This window comes from Sylvia atricapilla, unplaced genomic scaffold, assembly GCF_009819655.1.
Source record: "Sylvia atricapilla isolate bSylAtr1 unplaced genomic scaffold, bSylAtr1.pri scaffold_98_arrow_ctg1, whole genome shotgun sequence".
Classification (NCBI taxonomy): domain Eukaryota; kingdom Metazoa; phylum Chordata; class Aves; order Passeriformes; family Sylviidae; genus Sylvia; species Sylvia atricapilla.
The window spans coordinates 21,840-46,690 of NW_027077179.1; the positions used below are offsets into that span (position 1 = coordinate 21,840).

The 24,851-nt window shown below is 62.5% G+C and overlaps 2 protein-coding genes across 3 annotated transcripts; both read right to left on the reverse strand.

The window, feature by feature from the left end:
* Positions 1-747: 747 nt before the first annotated feature.
* UBE2M (ubiquitin conjugating enzyme E2 M) lies at positions 748-8,096 on the reverse strand. 2 transcript variants are annotated; one of them, XM_066340532.1, is made up of 6 exons: positions 7,295-7,586; positions 6,157-6,251; positions 5,476-5,514; positions 4,478-4,581; positions 2,779-2,842; positions 748-1,808 (listed from the first exon to the last, which is right to left on the reverse strand). In XM_066340532.1, the coding sequence occupies exons 1-6, from the start codon at positions 7,401-7,403 to the stop codon at positions 1,668-1,670; spliced, it is 552 nt and encodes a 183-aa protein (XP_066196629.1). In that variant the 5' UTR covers positions 7,404-7,586; the 3' UTR covers positions 748-1,667. The 2 variants fall into 2 exon arrangements, with proteins under 2 accessions (XP_066196629.1, XP_066196630.1); XM_066340533.1 differs by lacking the exon at positions 748-1,808 and adding an exon at positions 2,030-2,122 and having other exon boundaries at positions 7,295-8,096.
* A 628-nt stretch (positions 8,097-8,724) lies between these two features.
* On the reverse strand, positions 8,725-24,828 carry TRIM28 (tripartite motif containing 28). Its single transcript, XM_066340534.1, is given in 19 exon segments — positions 8,725-9,041; positions 9,120-9,254; positions 9,346-9,420; positions 9,684-9,780; positions 11,890-12,015; positions 12,017-12,147; positions 12,771-13,044; positions 13,783-13,842; positions 14,419-14,458; positions 14,527-14,695; positions 14,773-14,873; positions 16,536-16,650; positions 18,159-18,305; positions 18,376-18,490; positions 18,567-18,683; positions 20,568-20,706; positions 23,681-23,813; positions 23,896-24,005; positions 24,600-24,828. Coding segments are annotated over 19 exon segments (2,430 nt in total). The 5' UTR covers positions 24,808-24,828; the 3' UTR covers positions 8,725-8,903.
* Between the last annotated feature and the right edge of the window lie 23 nt (positions 24,829-24,851).

The following is a 24,851-nucleotide window of genomic DNA, read 5'->3' on the forward strand; positions in this document are numbered from 1 at the left end:
ATACTGGGAGTGAGAACTGGGTGGACTGGGAGTGAGAACTGGGAATACTGGGAGTGAGAACTGGGAATACTGGGAGTGAGAAGTGGGAATACTGGGAGTGAGAACTGGGCAGACTGGGATTGGGAACTGGGCGGACTGGGATTGGGAACTGGACAGACTGGGCGGACTGGGGACTCCGAGAAATGGAACTGGGCCCGTCTCAGTTTAACCAGTGACACTCACGCCCCCCTCCCAGTATAACCCAGTATAAACCAGTTGCTACCAGTAACACCCTCCTCCAGTATAAACCAGTATAACCAGTAACATCCACTGATCTCTCCCAGTATGACCCAGTATAACTAGTAACACCCTCCCGTAGAAACCAGTGCAACCCAGTATAACCCAGTTTAACCAGTATAACCAGTCCTGCCCCTTCCCAGCTCAGAACAGCCCAAACCAGTCCAAACCAGCTCAAACCAGCCTAAACCAGTCCAATCCAGCCCAAACAATCCAAACCAGCCAAAACCAGTCTAAACCAGCCCAAACCAACCCAACCAACAAAAACCAGCCAAAACCAGTCCAGACCAGCCCAAAGCAACTCAAACCAATCCAAACCAGCCAAAACCAGTCTAAACCAGCCCAGACCAGTCCAAACCAGTCCCTTGGCTCTTTAATCTGGGCCCGAGCAGCGCTGGGGAGGGGAGGGGCGGGGGAGGGGCTGCCCCGCCCCCGGGGGGAATAAATAGGGGGGGTGGGAATTTGGGGGGATTTGGGGGGAATTTTGGGGGGGTCCCTCAAGGCAGCGCTGAAGGGAGTGACCCCCACGCCCCCCCCCCCCCAGGGGGATTTTGGGGTTTTTTGGGGGGATTTGGGGTTTTTTGGGGAGGGGTCACTCGAGGTCAGTGCCCCCCCCCCCCCTCCCCCCAGTCAGTTTTGGGATTTTGGGGCTTTTTGGGTTGGTTTTTTTTTAGAGAGGGGGTGGCCCTGGAGGGTTTTTGGGGGTCACTTTGCGGTCAGTGACCCCCAGGAACCCCCCAGGAGGGGTTGGGTTGGTTTGGGGGGCCCAGGTTTGGGATTTTGGGGTTTTTTGGGTTATTTTTGGGTTATTTGGGGGGGGGGGGCTCACTCCAGGCAGCGCTCGGGATCAGCGGCCCCAAAATCCCCCCACCAGAAATCCCCCAAAATCGGTCTGGGGACTCCGGGGTCGGTTCAGGGCGGCTCAGGCAGTTTTAGGGTTTTTTTGGGGGGTGGCCCAGGCAGTTCTGGGTTTTTTTGGGGGGGGGGCTTAGTCAGTTTTGAGGGTTTTTTGGGAGAAGATTTTTATGGTTTTTTGGGGGGTTTTTAGGGGGTCACTCCAGCCAGCACTCGGGGCTCAGCAAACCCCAAACCACCCCTCAGAGACAGATCCCAGTTGGTTTTTTGGGGGAGTTTTGGGGTTTTTTCAGGAAGGGATGATCCCCTGGGGTATTTTTAGGGGCAGCTCAGGCAGTTTTAGGGTGGTTTTTTTTTGGGGGGGTGGGGGGATATTTTTCGGGGAGGGTCACTCCAGGCAGCGCTCGGCAAAACCCCACAACCCCCGACACAGCCAAGGGGAGATTTGTGGGGTCGGGTTTGGGGCGGATCTCTGGATTTGGGTTTTTTTCTGGGGGGGAGGGTTTTTTTGGGGGTATTTTAGTGGGGTTTTGGGGTCACTTGAGGCAGCGCTCGAAGTAGGTGGCCCCCACGTAGCCGCCCCGGAGCGAGCGCTGCACGTTCTGCTCGAAGAGGCGCCGGTTGCTCTGCAGGACCTCGGCCGCCTCCTTGTTCAGGGGGTCCTCGGGGTTCGGCTCCTTTTTGGGGGGAAATTCGGGATTTAGGTCACCCCAAAATGTGGGTGGGGACACCCCAAAACCCTTTAACGCCCTCCCAAATCCCCCTGAAGTCTTATTTTGGGTCTGGCTCCTCTGTTCAGAGAGTCCTCAGGGTTCAGCTCCTTTCCAGGGGGAAATCTGGGGTTTAGGGGGACCCCAAAATGTGGGTGAGGACACCCGAACCCCAAAATGTGGGTGGGGACACCCCAAACCCTTTAACCCCCTCCCAAATCCCCCTGAAGTCTTATTTGGGGTTTGACTCCTCTGTTCAGGGGGTCCTCAGGGTTCGGCTCCTCTTTGGGGGAAATTTGGGATTTAGGGCACCCAAAATTTTTGGGGAGACCCCAAAACCCCCCGGAGCCCCGTTTGGGGTCTGGCTCCCTTTGATCGGTTTTTGGGGTGGGGTTGGGGGACCCCAGACCCCATTTTTGGGACACCCCCAGGTCTGGCTGCCATTTTGGGGACACCTCAGGCTTTGGGGACACTAAACCCCCCCCCCCGGGCTTTGGGGTGACCCCAAAATCGGGAGGGGGAAGCTCCAGAAACCCTGAACGGCCCCGGGGAGCCCTGAGCCCTCCCAGGTGTCCCCAAGGCCACCAGGTGTCCCCAGGTGTCCCCATGTCCCCAGGTGTGTCCCTGTGTCCCCAAGCCCTCCAGGTGTGTCCCCAAGATGCCCCCAAACACCCCCCAGGTGCCCCCCTGTATGCCCCCAAGTTCCCTAGGTGTGTCCCCAAGCCCTCCAGGTGCCCCCAAACCCCCCCAGGCCACCCCAGGTGTGTCCCCAGGTGTCCCCAGGCATCCTCAGGTGTCCCCAAACTCCCCAAGTGTCCCCCAGGTGTGTCCCCAAGCCCTCCAGGTGCCCCCAAACCCCCCAGGCCGCCCCCAGGTGTGTCCCCAGGCAGGTCCCCAGGCCCCCCAGGTGTCCCCAGGTGCCCCCAGGGGCGCTCACCAGGAACAGGTACTGGAGGCCGTAGATGATGGAGTTGATGGTCAGCACCGGCTTCCAGTCCTCCCTGCGGACAGCGGGCAGGGCGGTCACCACGGCCACCATGGCCACCTCATGGTCACCATGGTCACGACACGGCCACCATGGTCACCGCATGGCCACCATGGTCACCATGGTCACCTCATGGCCACCATGGTCACCACACGGCCACCATGGCCACCAGGGTCACCTCATGGTCACCATGGCCATCACACGGCCACCATGGTCACCGCATGGCCACCATGGCCACCATGGTCACCGCATGGCCACCATGGTCACCACACGGCCACCATGGTCACCATGGTCACCGCATGGTCACCATGGTCACCACGGCCACCACATGGCCACCATGGTCACCACACGGCCACCATGGTCACCTCATGGCCACCATGGCCACCATGGTCACCTCATGGCCACCATGGTCACCACACGGCCACCATGGTCACCTCCTCGCCACCATGGCCACCATGGTCACCTCATGGTCACCATGGTCACCACGGCCACCACATGGCCACCATGGTCACCACACGGCCACCATGGTCACCTCATGGTCACCATGGTCACCACGGCCACCACATGGCCACCATGGCCACCAGGGTCACCACACGGCCATCATGGTCACCACATGGCCACCACGGCCACCATGGTTACCACAACCACCACGGCCACCACACGGCCACCATGGTCACCACATGGCCACCATGGTCACCACATGGCCACCACGGCCACCATGGTCACCAAGGTCACCATAGCCAGCGGTCAGTGCGGCCACTGTGACCACCACAGCCACTACCAATGGTCACCACGGCCACCAGCAGGTGGCCAGACACCAACAGCCCCCCCGAGGTGTGTCACTGTCCCCCCAGGTGTGTCACTGTCCCCCCAGGTGTGTCCCCAGCTGTGTCACTGTCCCCCAGGTGTGTCACTGTCCCCCCAGGTGTGTCAGTACCCCCTAGGTGTGTCACTGTCCCCCAGGTGTGTCACTGTCCCCCAGGTGTGTCAGTAGCCCCCCCAGGTGTGTCGGTAGCCCCCCCAGGTGTGTCACTGTCCCCCAGGTGTGTCGGTAGCCCCCCCCAGGTGTGTCACTGTCACCCTCAGGTGTGTCACTATCATCCCCAGGTGTGTCGGTAGCCCCCCAGGTGTGTCAGTAGCCCCCAGGTGTGTCACTGTCCCCCATGTGTGTCACTGCCCCCCAGGTGTGTCGGTAGCCCCCCCAGGTGTGTCACTGTCCCCAGGTGTGTCACTGTCCCCCAGGTGTGTCACTGTCCCCTAGGTGTATCAGTAGCCCCCCCAGGTGTGTCACTGTCCCCCAGGTGTGTCGGTAGCCCCCCCAGGTGTGTCAGTAGCCCCCCCAGGTGTGTCGGTAGCCCCCCCAGGTGTGTCACTGTCCCCCAGGTGTGTCACTGTCCCCAGGTGTGTCACTGTCCCCCAGGTGTGTCACCGTCCCTCAGGTGTGTCACTGTCCCCAGGTGTGTCACTGTCCCCAGGTGTGTCACTGTCCCCCAGGTGTGTCACTGTCCCCTAGGTGTGTCGGTAGCCCCCCAGGTGTGTCAGTAGCCCCCCCAGGTGTGTCAGTAGCCCCCCAGGTGTGTCACTGTCCCCCAGGTGTGTCGGTAGCCCCCCAGGTGTGTCGGTAGCCCCCCCAGGTGTGTCGGTAGCCCACCTGAGGATGTTGAGGCAGACGTTGCCCTCCAGGTCGATGTTGGGGTGATAAACCATCGTCTCACACTTCACCTTGGGCGGGTCGTGCGGGTAGCCCTGGCCCACCTGGGGACACCGTGGTCACCACGGGGCCACCAAGGTCACTGCCAGGCCACCAGGGCCACCCTGGGGCCACAAACGTCACTGCCAGGCCAGCAGGGCCACCCTGGGGCCACCAGCGTCACCGTGGGGCCACCCAGGGGCCACCAGGGCCACCAGTGTCACCATGGGGCCATCAGGGCCACCAGGGCCACCCTGGGGCCACCAGCATCACCGTGGGGCCATCCAGGGGCCACCAGTGTCACCGCGGGGCCACCACGGGGGCAAAGGAGGGGTTTGGTGGCCATGGCAGGGGTTTGGTGGCCATGGCAGGGGTTTGGTGGCCACAGGGGGGGTTTGGTGGCCATAGAAGGGGTTTGGTGGCCACAGAAGGGAGTTTGGTGGCTACAGGGGGGGTTTGATGGCCACAGGAGGGGTTTGGTGGCCACAGGGGGGGTTTGGTGGCCACAGGGGGGGGTTTGGTGGCCACAGGGGGGGGTTTGGTGGCCACAGGAGGGAGTTTGGTGGCCATGGCAGGGGTTTGGTGGCCATGGCAGGGGTTTGGTGGCCACAGGAGGGAGTTTGGTGGCCACAGGGGAGGTTTGGTGGCCATGGCAGGGGTTTGGTGGCCACCGAAGGGGGTTTGGTGGCCATGGCAGGAGTTTGGTGGCCACAGGAGGGGTTTGGTGGTCACAGGAGGGGTTTGGTGGACACAGGAGGGGTTTGGTGGCCACAGGGGGGGTTTGGTGGCCATGGCAGGGGTTTGGTGGCCACAGGAGGGGTTTGTGGCCACAGGAGGGGTTTGGTGGCCACAGGAGGGGTTTGGTGGCCACAGGAGGGGTTTGGTGGCCACAGGGGGGGTTTGGTGGCCACAGGAGGGGTTTGGTGGCCACAGGGGGGGTTTGGTGGCCCAGCACTGACCTTAAAGCTGAAGACGAATTTGCCGCCCTTGTAGAAACCCTGGGGGACAGAGAAATGTCACCGAGGGGACACTGGGGACAGGACAGGGACAGGAGGGGACAGGGAAAGGGACAGGAGGGGACAGGACAGGGACAGGGAAAGGGACAGGGACAGGGAAAGGGACAGGGACAGGGACAGGAGGGGACAGGGAAAGGGACAGGGACAGGAGGGGACAGTGGCCATCTCATCAGGGCAGACCGAGCAAGGGACTCCAGGGAGGTGGCACAGGTGACAAGAGGGTTGTCCCACATGTCACAGGTGACACAGGAGGTGACACAGGAGGTGGCACAGGCGTCACAGGCGTGTCCCAGGTGTCCCAGGGAGGTGACAGAGGTGTCACAGTGAGGTGACAGGGGTGTTCCAGGTGACACAGGGAGGTGGCAGAGGTGACACCGGGAGGTGTCCCAGGGAGGTGACACAGGGAGGTGACAGGGGTGTCCCAGGTGACACAGGGAAGTGACAGGGGGGTCCCAGGGAGGTGACAGGGGTGTCACAGCGAGGTGACAGGGGTGTCCCAGGTGACACAGGGAGGTGGCAGAGGTGACAGGGGGGTCCCAGGGAGGTGACAGGGGTGTCCCAGGTGACACAGGGAGGTGACAGGGGGTCCCAGGTGACACAGGGAGGTGACAGGGGTGTCCCCACCTCGTCGGGGCAGATGAGCAGCCGGAAGTGCAGCAGATCGTCCTGGTCGGAGAAGTCGATCTCACACGTCTTGGGCAGGTTCAGCTCGTTGATGTCTGGGGACAAACGGGACACGTGGGGACACGTGGGGACACACAGGGACATGGGGACATGTGGGGACACATGGGGGACACGTGGGGGACATGTGAGGACACACAGGGACATGGAGACACGTGGGGACACATGGGGGACACACAGGGACATGGGGACACGTGGGGACACACGGGGGACATGTAGGGACACGTGGGGACACACGGGGGACATGCAGGGACACGTGGGGACACATGGGGGACACACAGGGACATGGGGACACACAGGGTGGCACAGGGGACACACAGGTGACACGGCCATGACAACAACTCCATGATCCCAGCCCCTCACTGGGACCATACTGGGACACTCACCCCAGCCTCACTGGGACCAGTCCCTGACCCCTACTGGGACCAGTGTGTGACCCTCACTGAGACCAGTATCTCACCCTCACTGAGGCCCTGCTGGGACCAGTGTGTGACCCTTACTGGGACATAACTGGGACCAGTATGAGATTCCTACTGGGACCAGTATGTGACCCTTACTGGGACATAACTGGGACCAGTATGAGATTCCTACTGGGACTAGTATGTGGCCCCTATTGAGACCAGTATCTCGCCCTCACTGAGGCCCTGCTGGGACCAGTGTGTCACCCCAACCGGGGACTAACTGGGACCAGTATGTGATTCCTACTGGGACCAGTATCTGACCCCACTGAGGCCCTACTAGGACCAGGATGTGATCGCTGATGGGGCCTAACTGGGACCAGTGTGTGACCCCAGTCGGGACCAGTACCTGCCCCTCACCAAGGCCTTACTGGGACTAGTGTGTGACCCCTACTGGGACCAGTATGTGACCCCCACTGAGGCCCTACTGGGACCAGTACCTGCCCCTCACCGAGGCCTAACTGGGACCAGTACCGAAGGCCAAGCGGCCCCATTACCGGCCCCCACGGCGGCCCCGCTGGAGCCGGTACCGGACCGCCCCGGGGCCGTTAACGAGCCCAGTCCCTGCCCGCCATGAGGGCCCCACGCTCGGCCCGGCCCGGGCCCGCCGCCTCCCCCCACACCTTTCTGGATGCGGAGCTGCGCGGCCGAGGCCTTTTTGCTGGAGCTCTTGGTGCCGCCCGCCGATTCCTCCTCCTTCTTCTGCTGCTTCAGCGAGAAGAGCTTGATCATCCTGCCGGGCCGGGGCGGCGGGGCCGGGGCGGGTCCGGGCCCCCCCCGGGGCCGAGGGAGCGGGGCCGGGCCGGCGGCGGCTCCGGTTCGGGGGGTCCGGGGGCGACGGGGGCCGGGGGCGAGCGCTGAGGGCCGGCCGGCTCGGCAACTTCCGGAGCCGCTCGGCAACTTCCGGAGCCGCTTCACAACACCTCGGCAACTTCCGGGAGCGCTTCGGGAAGCTCCGGAGATGGTTCGGGCAGCTCCGGAATTGCGTCGGAACGACTTCGGCTGTTTCCGGAACCGCTTCGGGAACCTCCGGAGTCGCTTGGTAACTTCCGGAGCCGCCTCGGGGCTCTCCGGAACCGCTTCGGAACCGTCTCGGGACTTTGCGGAACGGTCTCAGGGATGTCCGGAGCCGCTCGAAACCTTCCGGAGATCTCCGGAAAAAAAAGGGAGGCGGTTCGGGACTTTCCGGAGCCGCTTCGGAACCGCTGGGCAATCTCTGGGGCCGCTTCGTGCGTCTCTGGAATCGCTTTGGAAACCTCCGGACGGCTTCGGAATGTCTCGGCAAACTCCGGAGTCGCCTGGCAACTCCCGGAGCTGCGGCGGGACCGTTTCGGGGGCTTGCGGAACGGCCTCGGGGTTGGCGGGCGCCGCTTGGGAACCGCTTCCGGAGTTTCCGGAATGGCTTCGGGGATCTCCGGAAGGGAGGGAGCGGGGGCGGCCCGGGGGTCTCCGGAAGGGGCGGTTCGGGGCCCCTCAGGACTGTCTGGAAAGACTCGGGCGGGCCGAGGGCGCTTCGGCTTCTTCCGGAAGAAATCGACTCGTTCCGGTGCTTCGACCCACCCACCCCCCGCCTTCGGGGCTTTCCGGAACACTTCGGGTTTTTCCGGAAAAGGAGGCGGAGCGAGGCACTCCGAAAAAGAACGATTTCGGCCCCTCGGCTCTTTCCGGAACACTTCGGGTGTTTCCGGCTGCCATCAGCCAATCCTGCGCCGGGGGTGGGGCTCGAGGCCATTCTCCCTGTGGGCGCCGCCATCTTTGGTACCGGGGCTGGACTGGGCCCAGTTTCCCCTCCCAGTGCCTCCCGCGGGGCCAAACTGGGCCCGGCCCCTTCCCTCTCAGCGCTGCCCGCCCCGGCTCCAGCCCGTCTGCTCCCAGCTCGGCCCGGGGCAGCGTGGATGGAAGCGGCGCGGCAGCACAAGGGAAAATGGGGGGCACAGGGGTCGATCCAGACCCGAAATGAGGGAGGGTCCCAGAGATCCAGGTCAAATCCAGCCCCAAAGTGAGGGAGAATCCAGATCAAATTCAAGCACTCAAAGGAGGGAAAATCCAGGAGGATGAGGCAGATCTTCATTTTCTCACATGAGCCCGGGATAAGGAGGGACAGGGACACCCCCATGTCCTGGGAGGCTCTGGGGCAGGATCCGGGGGGAAAACGGAACCGTGAAGGGGAACCAGGACCCCGGGGGGAATATGGGCGTCCTGAGAGGGGTTTCAGCCCCTCCAAAGGAGGCATCAGGAGCCTGGGGACAGCTCCAGGGCTTCCTCAGGATCCACCATCAGCCGCGAGAACTTCTGATCCCCGAAGACGGCGCTGAGGCGGCTCTCGAGGAAACGCTGCAGCTCCAGGATGGACTGGACGTCCGCCTTGTCCTGAGGGGGAAAAGCGGAATTCCAGAGGGGCTGACCCCCCCCGGGGACGCCCCCGGCCCCCGCAGGCGGCGCCCAGACCTCGGTGAGGCGGTGGAACTGCCGCAGCAGGCGCCAGCCGTCACGAGCAAACTCCTCGGGGCTGCCGTAGTGCGGGCTCAGCTTCTCCTGCAGCCGCGCCCGCATCAGCGTCAGGTCGATGGCGTCGTGGCCGTCCTGCGGGGCGGGGAGCGGGGTCAGGGATCCCGGGGGATCCCTGGAGGGGCAGCGGATCCCACGGCAGATCCCCGATCCCCAGCGGGCTCACCAGGGAGCTGGAGAGGCGCTGCAGGGGCCGGCAGGGCTCGTGGCACAGCAGCTCCAGCAGGACGAACTCGCACCTCTGTGGGGTTGGGGGTGATGAGATCCCGGTGGGAGCGGCTGGATCACCCCGGGAGAGGCTGGATCACCCCTGGGAGTGACTGGATCCCCCGGGAGTGGCTGGATCACTCCTGGGAGCAGCTGGATCCCCCCGGGAGCAGCTGGATTCCCTCTAGGAGCAGCTGGATCACCCCTGGGAGCAGCTGGATCACCTCTGGGAGTGGCCGGATCCCCCTGGGAGTGGCTGGATCCCCCCGGATTCCCCCAGGAGGGCCCCACTCTCACCTGCTGGTCCTGGGGGCTCAGCTTGTGGGGAGGGCCCTGCTCCGTGTCTGGGCTGGGAGGGGAAAGCTCCTGGCACAGCAAACACGTCCACTCGGGGCTGCGGGAACGGGATCCCGTGGGATTGGGAACAGGATCCCGTGGGATTGGGAACAGGATCCAATGGGATTGGGAACAGGATCCCATGGGATTGGGAACGGGATCCCGTGGGATTGGGAACGGGATCCCGTGGGATTGGTGCCCAGAGACACCCGAGGGGTCTGGGACTGAGGGGCTGGGAACGAGATTGGGAACTGGATCCCATGGCATTGGCCCCTGGAGACCCCTGGGGGTCTGGGGTTGAGGGACAGGGAACAAGATCTCATGGGATTGCAAATGGGATCCCATGGGATTGGCCCCTGGAGACTCCCACGGGTCTGGGATTGAGGGATCAGGAATGGGATCAGCACCTGGGGACCCCCAGGGGGCCGGGATGGAGGGGAGGGGCTGTCCCATGAGATTTGGGGTCAGTGGGGGGGAGTCCCAGGGGGACCAGGGACAGGAGATCTCAGGATCCAAGAGGCGCCAGCTGATCCACAGGGCAGTGGATCCAAACAGATCCCGGGGAGGTGACACAGCGAAGTGGATCCCAGGGACATTGGGGGACTCAGGGAGGTGGCACAGGGCAGTGGATCCCAGGGACATTGGGGGACTCAGGGAGGTGACACAGGGCAGTGGATCCCAACAGATCCCGGGGAGGTGACACAGGGCAATGGATCCCAGGGACATTGGGGGGACTCAGGGAGGTGACACAGGGCAGTGGATCCCAACAGATCCCGGGGAGGTGACACAGGGCAATGGATCCCAGGGACATTGGGGGGACTCAGGGAGGTGACACAGGGCAGTGGATCCCAGGGACATTGGGAACTCGGGGAGGTGACACAGGGCAGAGGATCCCAGGGACATTGGGGGGACTCAGGGAGGTGACATGGGGCAGTGGATCCCAGGGACACTGGGGACTCAGGGAGGTGACAGAGGGCACTGGATCCCAACAGATCCCGGGGAGGTGACACAGGGCAGTGGATCCCAGGGACATTGGGGGACTCAGGGAGGTGACACAGGGCAGTGGATCCCAGGGACATTGGGGACTCAGGGAGGTGACATGGGGCAGTGGATCCCAACAGATCCCGGGGAGGTGACACAGGGCAGTGGATCCCAGGGACATTGGGAACTCGGGGAGGTGACACAGGGCAGTGGATCCCAGGGACATTGGGGGACTCAGGGAGGTGACACAGGGCAGTGGATCCCAACAGATCCCGGGGAGGTGACACAGGGCAATGGATCCCAGGGACACTGGGGACTCAGGGAGGTGACACAGGGCAGTGGATCCCAGGGGCATTGGGGGACTCAGGGAGGTGACACAGGGCAGTGGATCCCGGGGACACTGGGGACTCAGGGAGGTGACACAGGGCAGTGGATCCCAGGGACATTGGGAACTCGGGGAGGTGACACAGGGCAGTGGATCCCAGGGGCATTGGGGGACTCAGGGAGGTGACACAGGGCAGTGGATCCCAACAGATCCCGGGGAGGTGACACAGGGCAGTGGATCCCAGGGACACTGGGGACTCGGGGAGGTGACACAGGGCAGTGGATCCCAGGGACATTGGGGGACTCAGGGAGGTGACACAGGGCAGTGGATCCCAGGGACATTGGGAACTCGGGGAGGTGACACAGGGCAGTGGATCCCAACAGATCCCAGGGAGGTGACACAGGGCAGTGGATCCCAACAGATCCCGGGGAGGTGACACAGGGCAATGGATCCCAGGGACATTGGGGACTCAGGGAGGTGACACCAGGCAGTGGATCCCAACAGATCCCGGGGAGGTGACACAGGGCAGTGGATCCCAGGGACACTGGGGACTCAGGGAGGTGACACCAGGCAGTGGATCCCAACAGATCCCGGGGAGGTGACACAGGGCAGTGGATCCCAGGGACATTGGGAACTCGGGGAGGTGACACAGGGCAGTGGATCCCAGGGACATTGGGGGACTCAGGGAGGTGACACAGGGCAGTGGATCCCAGGGACATTGGGGGGACTCAGGGAGGTGACACAGGGCAGTGGATCCCAGGGACATTGGGAACTCGGGGAGGTGACACAGGGCAGTGGATCCCGGGGCCCAGGGCCAGCAGAGGGGCAGCAGATCCCGGTGGATCCCGGCAGATGCTGTACCTGGGCACGTCCTGCAGGGCGGGCAGGTGGCAGTGCAGGTGGAAGCAGCGCTGGCAGCGGTCACACATCACCACGGCCCCGGCCTGGCCGCACACGCGGCAGCACGAGACCCCCGGGAGCCCCCCCCGGGAGCAGCAGGAGCCCCCCCGGGCCGGGGGACGAGCCCGGGGCAGCGCCCGGCTCCCCCGGGGGAGGGGGCAGCAGCCCCACGGGTTTGGTGTCCCCAGTGTCCCCAATGGGCGACTCCTGCTGCTCCTCCTGCACACGGGGACGCGGTCAGGGACGGGGGACCCTCACCTTGACAAGGGGGGGGACACGGGGGACACTCACCTGGATGGGGAAGGGGACAAAGGGGATGGGGACAGACACTGGGGACACTCACCTGGATGGGGAAGGGGACAGTGGAGGGGAACACGGGAGACCCTCATCTTGACAGGGAGAGGGACATGGAACACTCACTTGGATGGGAGAGGGACACAGGGGACACTCACTGGGCAGGGAGGGGACAGTGGGCACTGGAGGGGACAGTGGGCACTGGAGGGGACACAGGGGACACTCCCTGGGCAGGGAGGGGACAGTGAACACTGGAGGGGACACAGGGGACACTCACTGGGTGGGGAGGGGACAGTGGGCACTGGAGGGGGACACAAGGGACACTCACTGGGCAGGGAGGGGACAGTGGACACTGGAGGGGACAGTGGACACTGGAGGGGGACACAAGGGACACTCACTGGGCAGGGAGGGGACAGTGAACACTGGAGGGGACACAGGGGACACTCACTGGGCAGGGAGGGGACAGTGGACATGGGAGGGGACACAGGGGACACTCACTGGGTGGGGAGGAGACAGTGGACACGGGAGGGGACACAGGGGACACTCACCTTGACAGGGAGGGCTCCGTGTGGCTGCGCCGTCCCCGCCGTCCCTGCTGTCCCCTCTGTCACTGCTGTCCCCTCCATCCCCTCTGTCCCCTCTGTCCCCGCTGTCCCCTGCTCGATGACGATGACGCTGAACTCCTCGGCCGAGGGCCCCGGGAAGATGCGGAACTCGGGCGGCTGCGCCGGGTCCAGCTCCAGGTCCAGCTGCAGGCGCTCGAGGCTCACGCGGGGCTCCTTGGGGAGCCGGGGGCTGCCCTGAGCCCCGGGGGGGCCCCTCCTGCGGGGACAGCGGGGACACGGCTGGGGGACACCCACAGCCCCGGGGACACGGCTGGGGGACACCCACAGCCCCGGGGACACGGCTGGGGAACACCCACAGCCCCGGGGACACGGCTGGGGGACACCCACAGCCCCAGGGACACGGCTGGGGGACACCCACAGCCCTGGGGGACACCCACAGCCCCGGGGACACGGCTGGGGGACACCCACAGCCCCGGGGACACGGCCTGGGGGCCGGGGGCTGCAGGTGCCTGGGGACATTGGGACAGGGGGGCCCAGGGACAGTGACAAGTGACAGGGCTCAGGAGTGTTGGGGATGGGACAAGGGACAGTGACAGGTCTCAGGAGTGTTGGGGACAGGGGACAAGGGACAGTGACAGGGCTTGGGAGTGTTGGGGACAGGGGGAACCCAGGGACAGTGACAGGATTCAGGAGTGTTGGGGACAGGGGACAAGGGACAGTGACAGGGCTCAGGAGCATTGGGGACAGGGGACAAGGAACAGTGACAGGGCTCAGGAGCACTGGGGACAGGGGACAAGGGACAGTGACAGCCCTCAGGAGCGTTGGGGACAAGGTTTGGGGGGTCTTGACCAACCCTTGGCACGGGGGGACCCCAGGAACAGGGGACAGGGACATCCTGGCCAAGGGACCTTTAGGAAGGGATGGGATGGGAGGGGCTGCAGGTGGCCCTGGACAGAGGTGACAAAGGACAGAGGTGTCCCCAGCCTTTAATTACCGCTTAATGAGCAGCTTCTTAACGAACTTCTCCTCCCTGGGAGAATTCCCGAGTCTCCTCCTGGATAACGGGAGAGGGGCCGTCAGGGCAGCCAGGGGGGCTCTGGGACACCCCCAATGTCACCCTGGGGACAAGGGGGGTGACAAGGGACAGGGGGGGCCAGCCTGGGGGTGACAAGGGACAGGGAGTCCCAGGAGAGGTGACAAGGGACAAGGACCAATGACAAAGGACAGGGAGTCCCAGTGGAGGTGACAAGGGACAGGAGGGACCAGGTTGGAGGTGACAAAGGACAGGGAGTCCCAGGGAGGTGACAAGGGACGGGAGGGACCAGGTTGGGGGTGACAAAGGACAGGTTGTCCCAGAGGGGTGACAAGGCACAGGAGTCCCAGGGGAGGTGACAAGGGACAAGGACCAGTGACAAAAGACAGAGGGACAAGGACAAATGACCAAGGACAGGGAGTCCCAGAGGGGTGACAAGGGACAGGGAGTCCCAGGAGAGGTGACTAGGGACAAGGACCAATGACAAAGGACAGGGGGACAAGGAGAAATGACAAAGGACAGGTTGTCCCAGAGGGGTGACAAGGCACAGGAGTCCCAGGGGAGGTGACAAGGGACAAGGACAATCTCCGGACTCACCTCCTCGCTCCGGTGCCGGCGCTCTCGGGGAGGCTGGTGGCTGGTGACAAACACGCCGTCAGCGCCATCCCTGTCCCCTGTCCCCGCTCCCTGTGTCCCCTCACTCACCCAGCTCGGGGGTCCCAGCTGGCTGTGGGTCCAGGTGGGGAGGGGACAGCTCGGGGGGACACTCCAGCCCCTCAGCCCCACACGGGGGGGCCCAGGGGGGCTCCTGCCCCTGCAGCAGCAGCTCGGGGGCCACCTGGCCCCCACTGACCACCGTGGCCTGGGGGTGGCCCTGCAGGACATCGGGGTGGGGGGACATCACCGGGGGGTCCCCAGGAGCTGGGACCCCCCCAAATGTCCCCCAAGTACCTGTGAGGCGGGGGAGGGGTCCCGGGGGCTGGCGGCGGGGGGGCTCAGCGAGGGCGGGGGGCTCAGCGAGGGGGGGAGGGGATGCTCCGAAATGATGGTGCCTGGGGGGGGAGGGAGGGGGTCAGTGTGGCCTTGGGGTGCGCTGACACCCCCTGGGCACTGTCACCCCTTCCGGGGACATACTGACCATTGTCACCCCCCCCCTCCCCCGGGACATCCTGTCCCTGTCACCCCTTCCCTGGGACTCCCTGTCCCTTGTCACCCCTTCCCAGGATCTCCTGTCCCTTGTCACCCCCACCCTGGGACATCCTGACCCTGTCACCTCCCCACCCGGGGACTCCCTGTCCCTTGTCACCCCTTCCCAGGATCTCCTGTCCCTTGTCACCCCCACCCTGGGACATCCTGACCCTGCCACCCCTTCCCTGGGAGACCCTGACCATTGTCACCCCCTCCCTGGGACATCCTGTCCCTTGTCACCCCTTCCCTGGGACTCCCTGTCCCTGTCATCCCTTCCCGGGACATCTTGTCCCTGTCACCTCCCCACCCGGGGACTCCCTGTCCCTTGTCATCCCTTCCCAGGATCTCCTGTCCCTTGTCAACCCCACTCTGGGACATCCTGTCCCTTGTCACCCCCACCCTGGGACATCCTGTCCCTTGTCACCCCCCACCCTGGGACATCCTGACCATTGTCACCCCGCAAACAGGGACCTCCTGCCCTCCCGTCCTTTGTCACCCCACATCCTGCTCCCTGATGTCGTTTGTTACACGACACCCTTTGTCTGTGGCTGTCCCCGGCCTGTCCCCAGGCTGTCCCAGGCTGTCCCCTGGCTGTCCCCAGGCTGTCCCCGGGTGTCCCCTGGCTGTCCCCAGGCTGTCCCCTGGCTGTCCCTAGGCTGTCTCCATGCTGTCCCCATGCTGTCCCCAGGCTGTCCCAGGCTGTCCCCAGGCTGTCCCCAGGCTGTCCCCATGCTGTCCCAGGCTGTCCCCATGCTGTCCCCAGGCTGTCCCCAGGCTGTCCCAGGCTGTTCCCAGGCTGTCCCCATGCTGTCCCTGGGCTGTCCCAGGCTGTCCCAGGCTGTCCCCATGCTGTCCCCTGGCTGTCCCCAGGCTGTCCCCAGGCTGTCCCCAGGCTGTCCCAGGCTGTCCCCAGGCTGTCCCCGGGTGTCCCCATGCTGTCCCCAGGCTGTCCCCTGGCTGTCCCCATGCTGTCCCCGGGTGTCCCCAGGCTGTCCCCAGGCTGTCCCCATGCTGTCCCCGGGTGTCCCCTGGCTGTCCCAGGCTGTCCCCAGGCTGTCCCAGGCTGTCCCCTGGCTGTCCCCATGCTGTCCCCGGGTGTCCCCAGGCTGTCCCAGGCTGTCCCCAGGCTGTCCCAGGCTGTCCCCTGGCTGTCCCCAGGCTGTCCCCAGGCTGTCCCCATGCTGTCCCCGGGTGTCCCCAGGCTGTCCCCAGGCTGTCCCCGGGCTGTCCCAGGCTGTCCCCAGGCTGTCCCCATGCTGTCCCCGGGTGTCCCCAGGCTGTCCCCATGCTGTCCCCAGGCTGTCCCCAGGCTGTCCCCTGGCTGTCCCCAGGCTGTCCCCCGGCTGTCACTCAGGGTGTCCCCTGGCTGTCCCCGGGCTGTCCCAGGCTGTCCCCGGGTGTCCCCAGGCTGTCCCTGGGCTGTCCCCAGGCTGTCCCCGGGTGTCCCCAGGCTGTCCCTGGGCTGTCCCCAGGCTGTCCCCATGCTGTCCCCAGGTGTCCCCTGGCTGTCCCCAGGTGTCCCTCACCGAAGCTCTCGGCGCTCTTGGTCCAGGCCTGCAGGTCCCACTGGAATTTCATGTCCCCCTGCGGCTCCGGGGGCTCCACCATCACCCGCAGCGCCCGCAGCAGCTGTGCCTGGATCTGGGACACGGGGACACGTGGGGACACAGGGGACACGTGGGGACACGGGGGGACATAGGGGACATCGGGTCACAGGGGACACGGGACACTTGGGGACATGGGGGACACAGGGGACACAGGGAACATGGGGGGACATGGGGACACAGAGGGACATGGGGAGACATGGGGGATGTGGGGACACAGGGGACACGGGGGACACAGGGGGACACGGGAGGACACATGGGGACACGGGGGAGACACGGGGGACACGGGGGGGACACGGGGGAGACACAGGGGGACATGGGGGACACAGAGGACATGTGGGGACACGGAGGGACACAGGGGATACATGGGGACACAGGGGACATGTAGGGACACGGGGGGACACGGGGGACATGGGGGGACACTGCCTGGGGCAGGGCACAGCCAGGGGACAGCAGAGAGCACCCCAGGGACACCCAGGGGACACACAGGGACACTGTGGGACCACAGTGAAGGGACTACAGGACTCGGGGACAGGATGTGGCACCCTGGTGGCAGCTGTCACCTCCCAGGGGTTTCCAGGGGATCTGCCATGGACAGGCCACAGCACCATGGGGACACCAGTGGCAGCAGGGGACACAGGGGACACTTGGGGACAAACTGTCCCTTGGGAACTGTCCTGTCACCCCCTGAGCCCCAAAACAGGAGACACAGGGGACACCTGAGCCCAGGTGACACCAGGCACAGCCCAGGGCTGGCTTCACTCCAAGAGCGCAGAGCCTCTGTCCAACTGTCCCCAAGTGTCCCCAAGTGCCACCCCCAGGGGTCTGTGAGGGGCTGGTCTGGGGGTCTCTGAGGGGATTTTGGGGGTGTCTCTGAGGGGATTTTGGGGGTGTCTCTGAGGGGGAATTTTTGGAGGTGCTCTGAGGATATTTTAGAGATGCTCTGAGGGGGATTTTTTGGGGATGCTCTGAGCTGATTTTAGGGATGCTCTGACCTCATTTTGGGGATGCTCTGAGGGGGAATTTTCGGGGGGGTCTCTGGGGATATTTTAGGGATGCTCTGAGGTGATTATGGGGTGCTCTGAGCTGATTTTGAGGATGCTCTGAGGATATTTTAGGGGTGCTCTGAGGGGGATTTTTTGGGGGGTGTCTCTGAGGGGATTTTGGGGGTGCTCTGAGCTGATTTTGGGGATGCTCTGAGGGGGATTTTGAGGATGCTCTGAGGTGACTTTGAGGATGCTCTGAGGGGATTTTGAGGATGCTCTGGGGATATTTTAGGGATGCTCTGAGGGGGATTTTGAGGATGCTCTGGGGATATTTTAGGGATGCTCTGAGGGGGATTTTTTGGGGGTGCTCTGAGGGGATTTTGAGGATGCTCTGGGGATATTTTAGGGATGCTCTGAGGGGGATTTTTTGGGGATGCTCTGAGGGGATTTTGAGGATGCTCTGGGGATATTTTAGGGATGCTCTGAGGGGATTTTGAGGATGCTCTGAGGTGACTTAGAGGATGCTCTGAGGGGGATTTCAGGGCCCTTCACCCCTCACCAGCCTCCTGGAGAGCAGCAGGGCGGTGCCGTGGGGGCCGTCCAGGGCGCGGGCGGTGAAGCGCAGGACGTGCTCCTGCTGCCGCTGCGCCCGGCTCAGCGCTCGGTGCTGCCGCTCCAGCCGCTCCTGCTGCCCCTCCGTCACCCTCTGCGGGGACACGGCGCCGTCACCGCGCCGTCACCGCGCCGTCACCGCGCGGGGATGGCCCCCGGCTCACCTGGGCGTCGCTGACCAGCACCTTGCCGCGCTTGTTGAGCTCCTTCATGATCTGCAGGATGGCCATCTTCACCTCCACCTGCACGCGCTGCTGCACGTCCGACACGCGCCGGATGCTGCCGGACACCACGGGGGGGTCAGGGGACACTGGGGACACCGGGGACAGCGGGGAGGGGACGTGGGGACACCCACAAGGCGCGCAGCTCCTTGGTGGAGCGCTGCAGCACGGCGTGTTTGTCACCCAGGCGCTGCAGGAGGGACGAGAGCGCCGAGCGCTGCTGGCGAACGGCCTCCTCCAGGGGCTGGGAGCTGGGGGGGAAACGGGGAAATGGGGAAATAGGGGGGAAATGGGGAGAAAATGGGGGGAAATAGAGAGAAAATGGGGGGAAATAGGGAGAAATGGGGAGAAAATGGGGAGAAATGGGGAGAAAATGGGGGGAAATAGGGAGAAAATAGAGAAAAAATGGGGAGAAATGGGGAGAAATGAGGGGAAATGGGGAGAAAATGGGGAGAAAATGGGGAGAAAATGGGGATGAATGGGGAGAAATGAGGGGAAATGGGGAGAAAATGGGGAGAAAATGGGGAGAAATGGGGGGAAATGGGGAGAAAATGGGGTGAAATGGGGAGAAAATGGCAAAAAATGGGGAGAAATGGGGAGAAAACGGGGAGAAAATAGGGGAAAATGGGGAGAAAATGGCAAAAAACGGGGAGAAAATGGGGAGAAAATGGGGAGAAATGGGGATGAATGGGAGAAAATAGGGGAAAATGGGGAGAAAATGGCAAAAAATTGGGAGAAAATGGGGAGAAATGGGGGGAAATGGGGAGAAAATGGGGTGAAATGGGGAGAAAATGGCAAAAAATGGGGAGAAATGGGGAGAAAATGGGGAAAAAACAGGGAGAAATGGGGAGAAATAGGGAGAAAATGGGGAAAAACGGGGAGAAACGGGGAGAAAACAGGAAAAAAACGGGGAGAAAACGGGAAAGCAGTGGGAAAATGGGGAGAAATGGGGGAAATTAGGGGAGAAATTATGGGAAATGGGGGGAAATGTGGAGAAACAAGGAGAAATGGGGGAAAACGGGGAGAAAATGGGGGAAATGAGGAGAAAATGTGGAAAAATGTGGGAAATTGGGGAAAATGGGAAAAAATGGGAAAAACAGGGACAAATGGGGAGAAAGCAGTAAAAAACAGGGAGAAAATAGGGAGAAATGGGGAAAAATGGGAAAAATAGAATTAAGTTGGAAGAAATGGGGAGAAAATGGGGAGAAATAGGGAGAAATGGGGAGAAAATGGGGAAATGGGAAAAATGGGAGAGGGGAAAGGGGTGGGAAGAGAACAGGAAAAGAGAAAGGGAAGAGGGGAAAGGGACAGGAAAGAGCACAAAAAGAGGGAGAAAAAAAGAAAAGGAAGGGAAAGGGAAAAAGGGAAAAAGGAGGAAAGAAAAAAGGGGAAAAAAGGGAAAATTGGAAAAGGCAAAAAAGAGAAAGGAAAACAAGGGGAAAAGGGAGAAAGGAAAAAAGGGGAAAATGGAAAAGGGAAAGGGGCAATAAAAGGGAGGAAAAGGTGGGAGGAAAACGCAAAATTCAGTTTATAAGCTCATTAAACATTAATAAGCTAATTAATCCCCATTTGGCATCAATTATCTCGTTCACTTGGTCAGTGGATTAAGGGGTTTTAGTTAACTCGACGCCCCAGGTAACAGATTCTGTCCTTTAATCCCTAATTGCTTTAATTCCATTAGATCTTAACTAACAAAAATGCTTCTGGCACCATTAATGACCAAGGAAGGGAGCTAATTAATAAGGTCACCAGCTAATTAAACGCCTACTCAGGTAAGGAATCAAATTACTCATTGATTGCTCCAGAAGTTTGACCAACATGAGAGAAAAACCAGCAACAAAACCAGCAAAACCTGGCAAAATCATAAACAAAACTCAACTAAGATTGATTAAAACCGAAATCAGTTTAGGCAATCAGTAACATCGCTAATTGATTAGTCACCAATCAGCTCTCTCCAGTTCGAGCCCCTCTGCTAATTAATTCCCACCTTCCCCAACCCGTCAGAACCCACCCAACTAACGAGCTTTGGTTATAATATCAATAATTAAATATGAGAATAATTAATTAACAAGAGTAATCAACCTGCAGCGCTAATTAGCGCTAATGAGGCATGCAAATGAGGGGGCGGGACTCACGGGTGGTGGCGGTGGGCGCCCAGGTGGCACTGGCAGCACGTGAGGGTGTCACAGGAGCTGCAGAACAGCGACAGGCGCTCCGAGGGGTGACAGGGACACGGCCCCGGGACGGTGACACTGGGGACAGAGCCCAGGGCGGCTGCGGAGAGACAGAGGGGACATGGGGACATTGGGGACATTGGGGACAGCGGGGACATAGGGACATTGGGGACAGTGGGGACATTGGGGATAGTGGGGACATAGGGACATTGGGGACAGTGGGGACATTGGGGATAGTGGGGACATAGGGACATTGGGGACAGTGGGGACATTGGGGATAGTGGGGACATGGGGACATTGGGGACATTGGGGACAGCGGGGACATGGGGACAGTGGGGACATGGGGATAGTGGGGACATGGGGACATTGGGGATAGTGGGGACATTGGGGACATGGGGACACTGGGGACATTGGGGACATGGAGATGGGGACATGGGGACATTGGGGACAGCGGGGACATTGGGGACATGGGGGACAGAGCCCAGGGCGGCTGCGGAGAGACAGAGGGGACATGGGGACATTGGGGACATGGGGACAGCGGGGACATGGGGACAGTGGAGACATGGGGACATTGGCGATAGTGGGGACATGGGGACAGCGGGGACATGGGACAGTGGGGACAGTGGGGACATGGGGACATTGGGGATAGTGGGGACATGGGGACATTGGGGATAGTGGGGACATTGGGGACATGGGGGACAGTGGGGACATTGGGGACATTGGGGACAGCGGGGACATGGGGACAGTGCGGACAGTGGGGACATTGGGGATAGTGGGGACATGGAGGATAGTGGGGACATTGGGGGCATGGGAATGGGGACATGGGGACAGTGGGGACAGCGGGGACATTGGGGATAGTGGGGACATGGAGGATAGTGGGGACATTGGGGACATGGGGACATGGGGACACTGGGGACATTGGGGACAGTGGGGACATTGGGGATAGTGGGGACATGGGGACATTGGGGACATGGGGACATTGGGGACAGCGGGGACATGGGGACATTGGGGACAGCGGGGACACTGGGGACATTGGGGACAGTGGAGACATGGGGACATTGGGGATAGTGGGGACATTGGGGACATGGGGACAGCGGGGACATGGGGACAGCGGGGACATTGAGGACAGTGGGGACACTGGGGACAGAGCCCAGGGCGGCTGCGGAGAGACAGCGGGGACATTGGGGACATTGGGGACAGTGGGGACATTGGGGACAGAGCCCAGGGCGGCTGCAGAGAGACAGAGGCGACAGTGGGGACATTGGGGACATCAGGGACATTGGGGACAGTGGGGACAATGGGGACACTGGGGAGATGGGGACATTAGGGACAGTGGGGACACGGGACAGCGGGGACACTGGGGACATGGGGACACCTGGACATAAGGACATGGAGGACGTGAGGACATTGGGACATCGGGGACACGGGGATGTGGGGACATTGGGGAATGGAGGAATAGGAACATGGGAACATGGGGACATTGGGGACATTGGGGAATGGAGGAATAGGAACATGGGAACATGGGGACATGGGGACATGGGGACAAGGGACATGGGAACTGGGAACGGAAAAACAGGAACATGGAATGGGGCAATGGGAACAGGGAATGGGAAAATGGAAATGGGAACAGGGGAATGGGGAATGGGAATGGGAAAATGGAAATGGGAAATGGGAATATGGGAATAGGAATGGGAAAATGGAAATAGGAATGGGGGAACGGGAAAATGGGAATGGGAACAGGGAACGGGGGAATGGTGGTCAGGAATGGGAAAACAGGAATGTGAACAGGAAAATGGGAATGGGATGGCACCGGGAACAGCACCAAGGATACAACTGAGATAGGATCAGGAATAGCACTGGGAGTGGGAATGGGGCTGGGAACAGGGACAGGGGATGGCACTGGGAATGGGGATGGCACTGGGATGGGGATGGCAGTGGGGATGGGGATGGCACTGGGAATGGGGATGGGGACAGGGGATGGCACTGGGGATGGGGACAGGGGATGGCACTGGGATGGGGATGGCACTGGGAATGGGGACAGGGGATGGCACTGGGGATGGGGATGGCATTGGGATGGGGACAGGGGATGGGGATGGCACTGGGAATGGGGACAGGAGATGGCACTGGGGATGGGGATGGCACTGGGGATGGGGACAGGGGATGGCACTGGGGTGGGGATGGCAGTGGGGATGGGGACAGGGCATGGTGACAGGGGGATGGCACTGGGATGGGGATGGGGACAGGGATGGCACTGGGGATACGGATGGGGACAGGGATGGCACTGGGGATGGGGACAGGGGATGGCACTGGGAATGGGGACAGGGGATGGCACTGGGAATGGGGATGGCACTGGGGATACGGATGGGGACAGGGATGGCACTGGGGATGGGGACAGGGGATGGCACTGGGATGGGGATGGCAGTGGGGATAGGGATGGGGACAGGAATGGCACTGGGGTGGGGATGGCACTGGGGATAGGGATGGGGACAGGGATGGCACTGGGGATGGGGATGGCACTGGGAATGGGGATGGCACTGGGGATGGGGATGGCACTGGGGATGGGGATGGCACTGGGATGGGGATGGCACTGGGATGGGGACAGGGATGGCACTGGGGATGGGGATGGCAGTGGGGATGGGGATGGCACTGGGATGGGGATGGCACTGGGATGGGGACAGGGATGGCACTGGGGATGGGGACAGGGGATGGCACTGGGGATGGGGACAGGGGATGGCACTGGGATGGGGATGGCACTGGGGATGGCACTGGGGATGGTGCTGGGGTGGCACTGGGATGTCATCGGGATGTAACTGGGCCAGGGCCCTGAATGGCTCCAGGAACGGTGCTGGGATGGAACTGGGATGGCCCCAGGTGGAACTGGGACAGGGCTGGGAGTGCTGCTGGGACGGCACCGGGCATGGAACTGGGACAGCACCAGGGACAGCACCAGGAATGGAACTGGGACAGGACCAGGGATGGTGCTGGGATCACACCAGGACAGATCTGCTGACAGCACCTTGTAAAGGGCAGGGACAGGAGATGACAGGGGTGACAGGGAGGTGACAGGGACTCACCCAAAGCCATGACAGTGTGGTCCCGGGTGTACCTGACCCTCTGGTGGGCCTCCACGCAGGTGTCACACAGAGGCTCCGAGCACTCCAGGCAGAACCTGGTGGCCGCCGCGTTGTCCTCGCAGCTGGTACAGCTCTGGGGACAAGGGACACGCTGGGGGACCTCCCTCCCCACTCAATCAGCACTAATTAGAAGGAACTAATTAGCTAACTAGTACCTGCCCACTGCCCTGGCCCAGGGCTGGCCCAGCCCCGCCGTCCTGCAGGAAGAAGTTCTCCATGATGTCACCGAGGGGACACTGCTGGTGGCACACGGGGCAGTCGAACACTGGGGGGGACAGAGAGAGGACAAAGTCACCCCACGTCCTCCTCTGTCACCTCCATTTGTCACCAGATGCTGGCTCATTAGTGGGGTGGGAAGCCCCAGGAGCCCTAAGGCCACCAGGGCCACCGATGTCACCTCAGAGAGGTCCTGGAGCCCCAAAACCTCCCCAGAGGGGGAGACAGGGATGGTGACAAGAAGTCGCCAATGGGGTCAGTGTCCCCCAGGAGGGGACAGTGCCACCGTGGGGTCACAGTGTCCCCTGGGGTGGATACAGGGGTCCCCCCCTTTCCATAGAGTTCCCTGAGCTCTGAGTAATTCCTGCAGCAACCCAGTAACTCCCAGTGAGCCAAAGAATTCCAATAATTCCCCGAGCTCCCAGTAACCCTCAGTGTTCCTCCATAACCCAGCGATCCCAGTAACGCCCAGCATGCCCAGTAAACCCCAACAACCCCGGTGACCACCAGCCATCCCAGGAAACCCCAGCGCCTCCCCAGTGCTCCCAGTAACCGCCGGTGTAGGCCGGTGATGGCGGTAAACTCCAGCGAGCCCGGTGCTGCCAGTGCTCCTCAGTGCTCCCAGCTCACATCTTGCCCTCACCCTGCCCATCGCTGCCGGCGGCTCCCGGCGCGGCCCCGAGGCAGCCGCGGCACACGGAGTGCAGGCAGGGCAGCAACCGCGGCTCCCGCTGGGGGCTGAGCCGCTCCCGGCAGGCGCCGCACAGCTCCAGCAGCCCGAGCGGCTCCGCCGGCTCCGCTCCCTTCACGCCGGGGCCGTTCCCCACCGCCACCGGCAGCGGCACCGACATGGCTGCCGCGTCCCCCTCAGCCGCCACACCGCCTCCTGCTCCCG